This window comes from Aegilops tauschii, chromosome 2 (genome assembly GCF_002575655.3).
Source record: "Aegilops tauschii subsp. strangulata cultivar AL8/78 chromosome 2, Aet v6.0, whole genome shotgun sequence".
NCBI classification, from domain to species: domain Eukaryota; kingdom Viridiplantae; phylum Streptophyta; class Magnoliopsida; order Poales; family Poaceae; genus Aegilops; species Aegilops tauschii.
The window spans coordinates 460,805,819-460,821,109 of NC_053036.3; the positions used below are offsets into that span (position 1 = coordinate 460,805,819).

Consider the following 15,291-nt stretch of genomic DNA (forward strand, 5'->3'; position numbering starts at 1 on the left):
CATCATGGTGTGTTTGGTTGCAAAGTATTTTTTTGAAAGTATTTCAAGAACACCATAGTGTCTTGAAAAACAATGTTTTCAAATACTTTGAGTTGTTTGGCTCTAGTTAAACTTGTATTTTTTTTATAAATCATAGCATCCATATTTTGGGTATTTTGCAGTATTAAAAAGAGAGACAGAGACCTCATTTTTTCATCTAAAATCCGAGAAATGTAACAAACGCTCTCTCCAATAGAGTCCAAATACATTGCTACTATTTTTGTAAATAGTACCCCTCTGTAAACTAATACTCCCTCATTTCCTAAATATTTGTCTTTCTAGAGATTGCAACAAGTGACTACATACAGAGCAAAATAAGTGAATCTACACTCTAAAATATGTCTATATACATCCGTATGTGGTAGTCTATTTGAAATCTCTAAAAAGACAAATATTTAGGAACGGAGGGAGTATAAGACATTTTATGTTACTAACTGATGTCTTCATAAACTATAGTATTCATTGTCATAGGACAAAAAAACAGTAGGACCAGTCTTAAAAAAAAAATGCTTCAAGAGTCTCAACCTTATGTTCCTGCTTGCTTGACGGGCGTGTACCGTTGATTTCAAACAAACGGCCGGGATCTGTCCTGACTCAACTCTTCTCCCACACTCGTCCCCGTCGCCAGTTGCCACCGCTCCCCGCCCACCTCGAAATGGATCCCGCGCCGGCGACCCCTCGCTGGAACCTGGAGCGCCCCTACCTCACCGGACGCTTCCACCAGGTAAGCCCTTCCTCCTCCCAGCAATACCCAACCCGCCCTACCAGTATTACCGCGCCGGTCTCACATCCTCCGCTCGTGCCCTGGCAGGAGGCGAAGGTGTCCGCGGCGTCGCAGGCGCCCGGATCCAAGCCTTTCTCTCTCGACTCATTCAGGTACGTATGGCGGATAAATTCGTGTCCTGTGGACGGTTGCCTCGTGGTTCTGTTGCCTCGGGTGGTCTCTGATGCCTGGAGTTGGTTTGAATCTGCAGCCGCGGAGCTGGCGGCGGCGCTGGGAGTGTCCTCGGATCGTACGCTGTTTCTGTGCAGGTAAGCGGAATTTTGAAAATTTCAACCGGCGAAATTGGAGCTTGGGTTTACTTGTATACTGCTTGTGAACTGGAGCTAGGGTTTTGATTTTGAATTTGAGCTCGGTGATTTGGTAATTAGAAGGGTTTTAATTTTGAATTTGAGCTCAGTGATTTGGTAATTAGAAGGGTTTTGATTTTGAATTTGAGCTCAGTGATTTGGTAATTAGAAGGGTTTTGATGTGTTTCTTGTTTTTGTTTTTTACTAGTATGTGAACTTTAAATCTTTGTTGATCGCTGTTTGAGATAATAGCCCTGTGCAGGGAGTTCCATTGAAGTATGGGATTGTGCTTTTTGAGATTTTCTACTTCCTGGATTTCAGCAATTGACATGCCCTCTATTTTTCCAGTAATGCAACGATTATTACTTAGGCATTATCATTTTTATTTTTGGATTGGATGGCCAATCTGGCGTGGATCGAAAACAGTTTGAGATAGTCTCTTTTACAAATATGCAGTTTTTTTTAAAGGAAATATGCAGCTTCTGGTCGAATGTGGTTTCAGTTTTGCATTTAGAGCAGATCGGTTGGTATGTTTGTGGTGCTTTAGGAAATGATGCACTAAATATAACATTCACTGTGATAAGACCACAGAACATAGCTGAATTTCCACACCATTTCCAAAAATAGCCATCCGGTTGGGCTTAACATCTGTACGTTCAGTTACAAATGCTAAATTGATGGAGCTTCCACAATCAACTGCGTTGCGTAACAACTTTATTCATTGTAACCGCCTTGATTGAAATGCAGGAGCTTTTAGTTATTGATGATTTGCTATCAGCTCTGGTGGGTATTGAGGGAAGATACATTTCAATTAAGAGAGTACGCGGAAAGGAGGGATATGTTGTCTTCCAGATTGATTCTTCAATGGACCTTGCACTCCAGGTAAGCTGTGACCATGCCGAAAAAGGGAGGATATATTTGGGTTTGGCTAATCTCTTGCTCTTGCAGGAGTTGACTCGCCGAATTTTCCCCTTATGTGAAGATTTCGTGCTAGCAAGTCAGTTTGTGGAGTCCAGGTCACATTTCAAAACTGGTTTGGTTAACCATGCTCTAGCGGCAGCTCTAAGGGCATTCCTCCTGGTATAGTCCCTATCATGAGAGAGATAAATTTTGATTTTTCCATGTGTACAACCTTTCTTCTACTTGGGAAAGTGGGAGAAGGAATATAGTGCTGACTGTATAATGTGTTAAGGGTTCATTCTTGTATTGAGATAATCCCACTGATAGGCATTAACCTTGTTACATTGTTCTCCACAGAGCTCTATGACAGTATTAGTGCTTCTATGTGAATTTGGCACAACATTATTAAGTCTAGTATTTTTTTAATAACAGGATTATCAGGCAATGGTTGCTCAACTGGAGCATCAATTCCGTCTTGGAAGGCTCTCTGTTCAAGGATTATGGTTCTTTTGTCAGGTATTTCCTCTTTATCTGCATGTAACCAATTATTTGTGAACTTATCAGTGTCTGGTTACTGTTTTAAGCACTGTAAGTCCTGTGTTTCTTTCGCAGCGGATGATGAGTTCATTGAATGCACTGGCTGTTCTAATAGAGAAGGCTATGTCCAATAATACTAGTGGTTCGGCGACACTTAATCTACTTCATAGTCAGGTAAATTTAGTGAAAGAGGTTATATTTTAGATCCTTGATAAGCACATTTCCCCTTTTCCTCCTAAATCCGAGCCAAACAGACCTGGCCAGCTCCTCTTTTGTTTTCCAGTGATAGAACAACTTCTATAGAACTAATCTTTTTAGGTCCAGTTCTTCATAGCTTGTTTAGCTTAGTCCACACGATTATCTCTTTTACCATGTAATTTAATCATCATATCTTTCTACTTAGGCAAAGGCGATGGCTGGCGATAGTGCTGTTCGGTCATTACTGGAGAAGATGACCGATTGTGCAAGTGCAGCATACCTCAGGATGTTGGAAAGGTTTGTGATGGTTCGTAACTACCTGTATCATTCAATTTTAGGACTGAGGCACTTCCTCAATCCATAAAAAAATCTATATTGGCTAGCTGTGTCTTCTTTGGACTTTTAATAATGTGTTAGTAAGCTTGTTTGCAGCGTCATTAATTTCACTTTCTGATTATCATTTTAGATGGGTGTATGAGGGTGTCATAGATGACCCTTATGGTGAATTCTTCATTGCTGAAAACAAATCTCTGCAGAAGGTACTTATTGACTTGTAAAATTTTGGGTCTACTTAACATCCACTGTTCTCTGTATTTACCTAAATTGCTGGGCATATTTGTGTCTTAAGTTAATCAGGTGTTTGCCTTCTTCTTTTATTTTGGTAGGAGAGTCTGACTCAAGATTATGATGCCAAATATTGGCAGCAACGGTACAGCCTAAAAGATGGCATCCCTAGTTTTCTCAATAATGTCGCTGCCACCATTCTGACAACAGGAAAGTATCTTAATGTTATGAGAGAATGTGGGCACAATGTTCAGGTACGCATGATTATTCTTTGGTTGAATGATAGAGTATCATGTTATATCTGTGTTTACAAAATACACTTATGTTGGATATTTTATTTAGGTTTCCCTATCAGAAAACTCTAAGCTGACGAGCTTTGGTTCAAACCACCAATATCTTGAGTGCATCAAATCTGCTTATGATTTTGCAAGTGGTGAGCTCTTGACTCTAATGAAAGATAAGGTAATGACTGTTTGTAGTTAATATACTATTGCATTTCACTCGCTTCTAAGATCACTTGCTAAATTCAGTGTACATATTTACAGTATGATCTCATTGGGAAACTGCGATCATTGAAGCGCTATCTACTTCTTGACCAAGTATGCGTAACATTTACTCTTCATAATTTTGTGTTATTACTATATATGAGTGTACTTATTGACTTGCATCTGATATACATCTACACCTGGGCTTTATGATTTTGCATGTTATGTGCGCGTAGTCTGTTAAAATACAGAAAACCACATTCTTTGTGCATTCTGTTTTATGAATGCCTTAATAGTGAGAAGGATTCATGTTGCCCAACTTGATTTTAAACATGCATGTTATTTTTCTCGCACTAGTTATCTAATTTGTTTCCTTTAGTTTTACAGGGTGATTTTTTGGTTCATTTTATGGATATTGCCCGAGAGGAGCTTACAAAGAAACCAGAAGATATATCCGTTGAAAAACTTCAGGTTCCTCTTGTGCTATGTTGTTGTCTCTTTGTTTCTCGTCATGGTGAAAACAGATTTTTTGCAGCTCTTGTCATGATAATTGATAAGCTAACTCTCCGTCATTGTATTATTCTCTCTTTATTCATTATCTACACCAGTCTCTTGTTGACATCGCGTTGCGAAGTACAGCAGCTGCTTCCGATCCAAGTCATGAAGATTTGACTTGTTGCGTTGTAAGTCTATTATCTGAGTCTAGTCAAATCATACTGTATCCGTTGACTATCATATTCACCTATCTTATGAAACAGGAAAGAAGTTCCCTGCTTAAAAAACTGACAAGCCTGAAAGACTTGGACTGTGCTTACTCTTCAGACAAGCTTGCTGCAGCTGATGTTGATCAGCCCATGACATTAAACATAACTGGCTTGGAAACGTTCTGCCTTGGCTACAAGGTTTTTGTTTGTATTTTCTTTAAGCATTTCTCGTTGCATTTATCCTGTGATAGTGAAATGATATACCTGATTGATATTGCAGATTCCATGGCCACTATCTCTTGTAATTTCAAGGAAGGCTTTAACAAAGTATCAATTGATCTTTCGTCTATTGTTTCACTGCAAACATGTTAGTCGCCAATTGTGTCAAGCGTGGCAGATCCAACAAGTATGACATAACCTTATATCCGTTAAGTCAGTTACATTATTGTTTTTGTTTACGTACTCACATCGACTGATGTCAACCTCTCAAACAGGGGTTCCGGTCTGTCAAGATTCTTGGAACACCAATTCTACGGTCATCGATACTTTGTCGCAGCATGCTCAAGTTTGTAAACAGCCTTCTACATTATCTAACTTTTGAGGTAAACCATCCATACCAGTTTCACCATACCAACTGTTACTGAAGGTGAGAAAATTGTTAATTACTCCTTGGCCCTCAGGTTCTTGAACCAAACTGGCATTCAATGCATGGCCGCCTTCAAACTGCAAGGAGCATCGATGAGGTTTAAACCATGTCCTTATTTTTAAGTTAACGCACCTCCAACAGTACAGATTACATTACTTTTGCTGTGATGCTGATTGCAGGTCATCCAGATACACGATTTCTTCCTCCAGAAGTGTCTAAAAGAATGCTTGCTGTTGTTGCCTGAGCTCCTCATGGTCTGTCCTTGCTCTTTGTTTAAAATAAAAGGAAATTACAGTTCAAAAATAATTGTTATGCATCAATAAGTGTTGTCCATTTTCTTCATTTTAAACTGCTGATGAACTATGTGCTTAATTCAATGAACATGCTTGATTGCTTGTTGTCATGATCTGTACATGCTTGACCTGTAACTATGTGCTTAATTCAATGAACATGCTTGATTGCTTGTTGTCATGATCTGTACATGCTTGACCTGTAAAGGGTGAAGGTATCGTGTCTCCTAACTTGAATGTCGTGATTTATCAACATGTGGCCATAGTTCAACCTTTAGCTCATATTCCAACAAGACGCAATGCTTATCTCATCCTTGTTATCCATTAAGGAGTCATAAAAGTTATACCTTTGGTTTGTCGGATGTGACTGAGTTTTGCAAATTTATTAACCCGTGTGCATCTTTTCGAACTGTCAACTGTAGGATGTGCATAATCTGTTGGGAATACATAGCTATATATGGTCTCGAAACAATACTTTGAAGTGGGCACCATTTGGCATACCGCTTGCCAAAAAAGCAAGAACTTATTATCCATTTATCTGTGATGTGTAGAAAGTTGAGAAGCTGAAAGCGTTATGTCTTCAATACGCGACTTCCATCCAGCTCTTGATACCATCCATCGAGGTCGCTGCTGCTGAGAGCAAATCGAAATCCGGGTCGTCGAGAGCAAGAGCCAAGAGATCACAGGACAGAGACGAGCAACTGAAACTAGCATCCGAGAACGTCGTGATGTCGCAGTCAATCCTGTACGTATCTCAATGTCCCAGTCAGTCAATTTTACAAAGTCTTGTTCCTACTCAGTTCAGGTTTGTAACACACCATCTCGCCTCGTCTGCCGCAGGAAATTCGAGTCGGAGTTCAACGCGGAGCTCCAGAGCCTCGTTCCTACGCTGAGCAAGAGCTCGCAGGCCGAACCATACCTGACCCATCTCGCGCAGTGCATTCTTGGCGTCGGAATCGACCAGTGAGCTTCTTCAGGGGCTTCCATGTTCGGATGGTTGCAAAGTTTGCATGTGTGGTTGTGTGCGTGTGCGATTCTGCGGCGTGGCAGTGCGCTTGCTGCTGTCGACGCTGGTGTACGGTCCTGTGGTTGAACTGAACACTTGTGTAACATACAGCATTATGCTTCCACGAGGTGGATGTAGTCATGTAGATGGTTGGTAGGCTTTAATTAGCTGGTGCTGTAGGCTGGTGTAACTGTTTGATTATACATGCTCTGGTGGTGTGTTTGTGTGCTGCGATTCAGCATGCTCAGGCTCTGTGTGTTCGTCAGGAACTGGGCTGTGTTGTTTGAGACGAGTCGCCGATGTAGTAAGCCTGTAGCTTCAAGAGCCTGGCTACGAATCAGAGTGGAAGCCTCAATTGTGATCCGTGGTTTGTTCCGTCTATGTGTGTGTGCGGCCAAACCTTTTTCCTTTTTTCCTTTTTATTATACCGTGATACGGTGATCGGCCAAACTGGGTACCACATGGTATGTTATCAACGTCGTGATGATTGGTCTGGTACCTGCGTTCCATTTCATGTGTAGAGAAGCACCACTGCAGACTAATAATGCCTGTCGTGCATCACCACTAACATTCGCCTCAAAGCACCACTGCATCCACTTGGCGAGGAGGCCAGGGCTTCTTCGGTTCAAAGGAGTCTCATAGGATTTTGGAAGGATTTGAACCCTTAGGAATTTGTCCTGTGATGGTCGTTTGATTCACAGGATTGAAATCCTTAGGATTTTCTTCATAGGGTCCATTTGCACTACATTTTGGAGGAAAATTTCATCCACCTACTTTATTCCTGCATTTTTTTTCATTCCTGCGTTTTGATAATCCTACGGTTACGGATTAAAGAGGCCCTAAACGATGTGGGCGCAAGTTGAGATACACCGACCGTGTGCGGGCGAAAGAAGCGAAGCTGGCTTGCGACCTGACGTTTTCCCCGGACTTGTCAAAATTTCGGGTCCGTCTCCACGCAGACGGAACGCGCCGGTGAAGCCAAGAGGCCGCAATCCAGTGCACGAGCACGACGGCCGATCCCCTGGCCTGAACCTTCACTGCCCACCCACCCGCAGTTAGCTCGCTTCCCACTCACACACACTCCTTCACTGCCCAGTACCCACCCCACTGCCATCACCCCCACCACCGGTACTACCAGCAGGTCCAGCGCCACCATCGCCCTACCCCTACGCCCCCACAGCAACACGAGAAAACCACCGCAAGCACGCGCCCCGCTCCGCCCCGAGACGCGACGGTGGAATCCGGCAGGCACGGGCACGAGCAGGCGTGCGGACACATAGCCCGAGCGCGCGCGATGGCAGTCGGAGGGCGGCGCGCGGCGGCGGCGGCGTGCGGGCGCTGGTGCCTGGTGATCCTCGCCGTGGCCTCCGCGCTCGGCGTCTCCGGGCCCGCGCTCTACTGGCGCTACAAGAAGGGCTTCTCCTCCCCCGCCTCCGGCGCTGCCGCCGTCTCCGCACCCTCCTGCCCGCCCTGCACCTGCGACTGCCCGCCGCCGCTCTCCCTCCAGTCCATCGCGCCAGGTCCCGCCCCCCTCTCCTCAGATCTCGCACCGACGCGCGATTCTCTACATAACAGAAATGGGCCTGTCGGTTGAGACTAGAGTTAACTAGATGGATGTGGTTGCTTATGAGTGTCGGCGGACTGAATTAGCAGTAGACCATTTATTATACGCTTTTAACTGGATTGATAAACTTATCTCTGACAGGGTTTTGCATTCTCCTTCCTTTGCAGGGCTCATGAACTTCTCAATTTCAGGTTTGAGCTCCTTCTTCAAAGCCCCTTTAACAGAGGTTCAGTATTATCCAGTCTTCTCATTGTAATTGGTTGAGTATGAACTAAAACAAGAGAGAGTATAGCTGACTTCTGTTGGAGAACGACGTCACTTGTGAAGTTCTGATCATGATATTTTCTATACCAGACAGTTCCACCTGCAACTTTAGATTTTTCTGGAATCTTAATCACCCTCCGACACAATTTAGACGTCCGGGGTTATTGACATGCCTGTCATTTTAATGGTGTCATTCTTCACAATTCCCATTGCCAAAATGTTAAAACAAATTGGTGCCTGTGAGCAGTACTGAAGTTTTGTAGTAACCAAAACATAAGTAATACTCTATGAAGTGTGATGTAAAATATTATCCCCAGTTTGTTTTATGTTCATATATTGCTCTTTTAGACTACTAGCGAGTTAAGTATCAGGCTGGCCATAGATCATTTTGCAGTTTCTGAAAGACTTAAGGACTTTAGCATGAAACCTGTGAGATTTGTCTAATGATAAACTCTATTGAATGACCTAGTGTACATTTGATAAATCATCCAAATATAATTGGGAAAAGCGTGTGTTTTTCATTATATTTGCTCAGAGTTTTGATGCTTTCGTGGTATGCTAATGTGAACAAACACAAGGAGGACTTATGATGCTGTAGTTCTTAATTTTTGTTGGTATGCATCATATGCTCACAAGCTCAGGTCTGACTATTACTACCTCTGTTCAGTAATGTAAACTGAACTGCCAAAATTTCTTATATTTAGGAACAGAGGCTGTACTTCTTATGTGCAATACCATCCAAATTCTGGGTTTGTCCCATAACACATTAACTTTTTGCAACCAACATGGATTACTTCCTGCTATTTCCAGTAGCACATTAACATTAAAACCAAACGTGGATTACTTCCTGTTATTCCTAGTAAGGGGTGATTACTCCCCTGCACTGATTTTACGTGCTGTGCAGCTTACCAAGTCCCGACAAAGTATACCTTTTTTGTCGGTAGTTATTTATCAACCACTTAAGAAGCTAGCACCACACCTGCACACATGGCTTTCACCTACATAACTCATCTTTTCGATTGTACAATTACAAATGGTATATAAGAACACAGTAGTGTAAACCATTTCCCATATTGCTGCCCAAGTTCTTGTGAGCTGGAGCTTTTGTTGTAAATTCCTTTTCACATGGTTGCTTCTGTTTTGAGGCTATGTTGACTGGAAAATAATAATTTGAATTGAAATATGCAGCTTGCGGCACAAATGACCCTGAGCGTACCAAGGAGATGGAGAAGCAGTTTGTTGATCTCCTCAACGAGGAACTCAAGCTGCAGCAGGTTGTAGCTGAGGAGCACATCCATCACATGAATGCCACACTTGTCGAGGCAAAAAGGCAGGCTACCCTGTACCAGCGAGAGGCGGAGAAGTGTAACGCGGCCACAGAGACTTGTGAGGAAGCCAGGGAGAAGTCTGAGGGGGCAATCTCAAAGGAGAGGAAACTGACAGCACTGTGGGAACGTCGAGCTCGCGAATTGGGTTGGCAGGATTCTCGAGCCGCGACCACCGCACGATAGCTTGGCAAGCAGTTTGCTTCTGCAGGTAAAAGTATTTGCAGCAGGCGACATTTTACCACACCGAGCAATGTTAGCTGTATGGGTCCACGTGTAATGTTTGCCAGTGTATGACTATGAGTTGTCCCAGTTGAAGTATAGTTACTCTAGACACTGTAGATTCCTTATAAATGTAACTAGTATACATTGTTTAAATATGCAAGCTTTATATTGAAGACATTCAGTGTAGTGTTGTGGCTGTAGATCAAAAGGCGGTTTCTGCTTTCGTCGAAATTCAGTAATGCACACATCTGCAGTTTGATTCACAGTATCGAGCTTCAAGGTTCAAGCTATTTTTACCAGCAGGCTCATGGAGACAGATCTTGCTTTACTTTTCGTCTTTATTTTCATGATGTTCACCAAGATGACGCACATCTTCTTAGAGCTAGTGCTTGGTACCATCATATGTACGGAATGTGCACTATTTATGTTAGCATGGAGACACCTTCAGTGTTTTTTTGAAGGGCGGAGGCACCTTAAGTTAGTACTGTTCAGTGCTTGTAGTTGGGAAATACCTTTTTTTTTTGAAACGGAATACCATTTGTTTTGGCTTGTGTTTATTCCAAGAGAAGCCCAACATTTGCACCAGTATATGAACTGGTCAGAAAATAAAAGCTGCACCAGGCGAAATGTAATACTCCCTCCATTCCAAATGTGTAATCTTTTCATTTTACCAGCAGGTTCATGGAGATTAGCTTGTGTAATCTTTTTTTTGGGCAAAGTCAAAAGTAATTTATTTATTTATTGCGGGGAAGGTCAAATGTAATTCAGGTCAGCACATAAACGTACTCCCTCCGATCCATATTACTTCCTGAGTACTCAGGAAATAATCTGCACCTGTAGAAATGTCAGTTTGAAAAAAAAAGGCCCGTGCAGAAGGAGTAAATGTCAGTTTCAAAAAAAAGGCCCCGTGCAAAAAGGAGTGGCCCATACAGGTCTCGAACCTGTGACCTTCGCGTTATTAGCACGACGCTCTAACCAGCTGAGCTAATAGGCCAATTTGTTATATGAATAAGTTACAAGTATCAAGTATCTGTAGCTTAGGAGAACCAAGGAAAACACATACTACCACCCCGAAATCAAATGCTGCTCTAGCAACTCCCTACATGATCCTACATGCTTCCGTGTTCTCGTCGTCGAAATAATGGAGGTCCCATCGCGGCGGCCTCTGGAACTCGTTGCCTAGAACGGCGTCCATGTCCGGCGCCGGACGGCCGTAACCGTAAGGAGCGTAAGCATCGTCGTCGGGCTCCTGCTTCTCTTCCTCCTGGTTTTCTTCCTCTGTGTCCGGAGGCAGAATCTCGGCCTTCTTCCCGGTCTTCTTCTTGAGCTTCCTCAGCACCTTCTCGGCCTTGAAGTCCCCCGTCACCGTCACCTTGTTCTCCTCCCTGTCCACCTCCACCGTCTCCACGCCTGCGACCATGAACGATCATCAGACGTTTACTCCCCCATCACATGAAGAGGCGTGGAATTCAGAGTTTTCGTTCGTACCATCGATTTTCTTGATGGTGCGGCGTACCGATCTTTCGCAGGCGTCGCAGTGCATGTAAACTCTCACGTTTACCGTGATGCTCTGCAGATGGAAACAAGAAGCAGGCACTCCGTGAATGAACAGAACAACAGAGGAGGATCATGCGTGAAAATGCAGTAAATTAACACGGACTCTTCAAATTCATGCAAGTTGATTATTGGAAAAAAAATGCTTACATTCGTAGATGCAGCATTCTCCTCCCCCATGACGCCTACTGAAACTCTGGCGAACGAGATAAGGGAAACGCCCTGAACAGATGCGGAACATGGGATGTAAGCGAGCGCGGTTCTGAATCAAGGTGGATAGAAGAACAGAAGGAGAAGCGCATAGTGTTCTTATGATCCTGAGAAACGAGAAGGAAAAGCGAAATCCCCAGCCGCATTGTGCATGCGGAGCTTGCTCGGCATGCATGCGGAAAGCTCTTCTTACCCGGCTGTTTTGTTCATGTCGATTGCGTGCGCGCGACCTGACAACGCTGTAATCGAATCTGAATCTCAAGGAAATCTCCGGAGGCAATTAGATGAATGAATCTTGGCCATGACGCTGACGCCTATCTAGGGAAGAAGAGGCAGGAGGAGAAGCTTTTCTTAGCCAGTTATAGGTCTCGGGAGGCGGAGGTTGATCGACCTGTTTGGGAAATCGCATTGACCACCAGCCAACCAGCCAGGAGGGTGTTCATAAGAGGCGGGAATGCAGGGAATAATACTCTAGCAACGTTTTTTATCTCTCGGATCATGCATGAATGAACCAATAATAACAATAGAATTAGCTAAAGCGCAGCCTCACGACGTTGGAGTTTTATTCGTTTTGATCGAAATACTTTTTTTTTGCGGGTATGATCGAAATACATTTTGTGAAACGATACCTTACAAAATAGTATTCAGTACGATGCAGCGATCCATAGAGACACATATACTGCAGGCATTGGAGGCCTAGCCCGTTCTTCCTCGGCATTCTTGGGTGCATGGTGCAAACCCCATCTAGGGGTCACTGATCCGTTCATTGCTGAGGTGCTCTTCATTCGAGAGGGTACCATCTTCGCCCGGCTCCGTGGCTACACGCACGTGCAACTGGAATCCAACTGTTTAGAGGCAGTTGACCTCTGGAACTCTGGCTACACCGATTGCTCGGTCGTAGCACCCATTCTAGCTGAAATTAGAGAGCTTTCTGATAGTTTTTTTTATTCAGTATTACTCATGTAACTCGATCCGCTAACGGTCCCGCACATCTGTGTGCTAAGCGTGCATGTACGCTGAATGGGACTGAAAGCTGGCTGGACTCCATCCCTAGCTTCCTGGTCAGTAGCTTTCTGGCTGACTGTCCAGCGAATGCCTTCGTTTAAATAAAGCTCTCTAAAGTTCCCCGCAAAAAATAGTATTAAGTACGAGTTCAACAATACAACTTTTGTGAAATGATAGCTCGCATCGAACGTGCCCTTGTAGTTCTAGTTGGATCCATTCTAATCGTGGGTGACAACTTTGAGCCCACCTCTGACCTTTGAGTTTTTTTTTTCAAACGGAGGCATAATCTTTGTCTCGTCCTTTAATTTAAAAAGAAGAAAAGAGTTTGTTACATACATCCTTTATTACATGATGAAATCGTTGGTCTACCGGTATGATATGACCCAATTATTTTTGCATCGGCAACCCAAAGTCTTACTTCCCTCTTGATGACGTTGAAGATGATTGGAGGTGTGGTGGACTTGTGACGGAAGACCCGCGTGTCCCTCTCATTCGAAATAGTCCAACCAACGAGCACAGTGAGGAAGGCCATAACTCTCCTATTGGGAATGTTGCCGCTTGATATGTTGCTCCACCAACATGAGCGAATGCTCCGTCACCCAAGTTGATGTGTCAATAGCATGGAGACCCAACCACGCCTTGATCAAATTCCAAATCGGGATAGTGAAGTGGCATTTGACGAGAAGATGCACACCACATTCATGCACTAGTTGACAAAGCGGACAAAGGCCACAGTTTTGCCAACCTCGTCTAGCTAATGGATTGGTCGTCCAAATGTGGTCTTTGAGGGCGAGCCAAGCAAGGAATTTTGCCTTAGGCGGAGCCCAAGGTCCCTGAATAATTCACCGGAGGGTCGTGCTAGTTGACCCAATGAATTGTGTTTTATAGGCCAAGGCCGAAGAGTATTGATCACTCGATGTATGCTTCCAAATAACGTCGTCCTCCTCATCCTCTCTCAGTCGAACCTCATGAAGGCACATCCAAAGTTTCACAAATTCCCGTAAATGCTCAATGGAAGTGAATTCCGTCAGATTGATCTTGTGAATCCAAGCGTTATCCACCAATGCTTCTTTCACATTCCAATTTTTTCATGAAGAGGCCATGTAAACGAGGGGTGTGATGTCCATTGGTTTGCTACCATTGAGTCAAGGGGAGTCCTAAAAGGGGGCAGGGGCACCGTTTTTCGGTAAAAGGGGGTGTGCGCACCGTTTCCAATGGTGATGGTGACAGAAGCGTAGAAGAGATCGAAGTCCAACTTATCACATGGATTGGTATGTTCTTTCCATTCGTACCATAACCAACACAAGCATAAGGCACCCATGAACTTCCTGAGGTGAAGCACCCCAAAGCATTAAGGATCCTTCGGGTAGTATACGGTGGTCCAATTAACTTTGCACTTGGCCCCGGTAACCTTGTCGGTCCGCACCCAAAGAAAGGCCCTCCCCATAGCCGAACACCCTCATTGGCTATGGGGATTGGTGCGAGGGTCTGGTTGGGGTGTTAAGCTGGATTTGTTGCAGGTGTTTGAGTGGTGAACATAGAAAAGGGTGTTCTTGTTTCGATAAAATTGTATTGGGCGTTGGACTTTGTGGGGCGCGGCTGTTTTGTTGTTGCATGGTTGGAGATGCAAAAAAAAATTGATTGTCCCGTGAAAAATTTCAGCGAAGAAGTAAAAAAGAAACTGTAAAAAAATATTCACCAAATAACCGTTACCAACCAAACGTCGCGTACTTCTAGTGATGAATCAATAATAACGGGAAATACACTTTGGAAACTGGTTGTATATATATCCTATATGGGAAACTTTTTATTAATTAAACAAAAAGTCAAAATAGTTTAGAAGTTTTTTTAGAATAAACGTGACTTTCTTTCGCACTAGTATATAAATTTTCACGAAAAAAACAACGTTGACTTTAGAGAAAAAAAGACAAAAAATATTTGCTATTACAGGTCACTAATCACACTATTTTAGCTAAATATTTGTCTTTTTGAAAAGAAGTCAAAGGGGGGTTTTCTTTTTGTTGGACTTTTCTCACAAGTACAATGGAAGGTCAAGTTTATTTCAGAAAGAGTCAATTACACCACTAATGCCACAACTTGACACGAAAAGCCAGTTTAATACTAAAACTTGTGGCATACATTGAACTGGTGCCACAACTTGGATTTGGCGTGCATATATGATGCAAATCATGTTTCTATACGAACACGGTGCTGATTAGGCGCACCAACGTGGCATGGGGGCCACTGTCAGCCTGGATGACATGTGCCTGCTATTTGTGAAGTTTTTTTTTCATGAAAAAGCCCTTGGCAGGGCCCCATATTTTTCTTACAGATGGAGGCTATTTTGTGCAAAAATTGTAGCATGACGCCTAACGCCCGTAGTGCCGCCAGCCAAACCAATACAACAAACATCGTTCCTTGTGATTAAACGATACGAACTCATATAACCATTCTGACTTAAGTGGGCTGGAGTCCCAGCGACCCATTTTACATTATTTTTTTTGTAAAAATATATTAAAATACATTTAATTTGTAACTATGTTTTAAAATAAAATAAATTTAAAAATAGCAATGAGCACTCTTATATACTATATTTTTTATTTAAATCATGAACATTCTAAACTTATATTAGCATTTTTTTTTTAAAATATTTTATAAATTCCTTAAAAAAAGGTAACGTTGCTGGGTGGCGTGGTGACCACTC

General features: G+C 43.1%; 1 protein-coding gene and 1 non-coding gene across 2 annotated transcripts; one reads left to right on the top strand and one right to left on the bottom strand.

Moving 5' to 3' along the window:
* Window positions 1-589: 589 nt before the first annotated feature.
* LOC109752256 (gamma-tubulin complex component 2) lies at window positions 590-10,040 on the top strand. Its single transcript, XM_040400471.3, is given in 26 exon segments — window positions 590-763; window positions 851-915; window positions 1,014-1,071; window positions 1,858-1,992; window positions 2,059-2,190; window positions 2,443-2,526; window positions 2,623-2,721; window positions 2,951-3,042; window positions 3,212-3,284; window positions 3,411-3,563; window positions 3,652-3,771; window positions 3,855-3,908; window positions 4,182-4,265; window positions 4,403-4,477; window positions 4,553-4,696; window positions 4,779-4,904; window positions 4,993-5,100; window positions 5,179-5,241; window positions 5,324-5,398; window positions 5,986-6,179; window positions 6,275-6,399; window positions 6,695-6,797; window positions 7,275-7,383; window positions 7,471-7,960; window positions 8,172-8,195; window positions 9,457-10,040. Coding segments are annotated over 26 exon segments (3,177 nt in total). The 5' UTR covers window positions 590-694; the 3' UTR covers window positions 9,780-10,040.
* Window positions 10,041-10,738: 698 nt separating this feature from the next.
* TRNAI-AAU (transfer RNA isoleucine (anticodon AAU)) lies at window positions 10,739-10,812 on the bottom strand. Its single transcript has one exon. It is a non-coding gene; the product is annotated as a tRNA-Ile (tRNA).
* Between the last annotated feature and the right edge of the window lie 4,479 nt (window positions 10,813-15,291).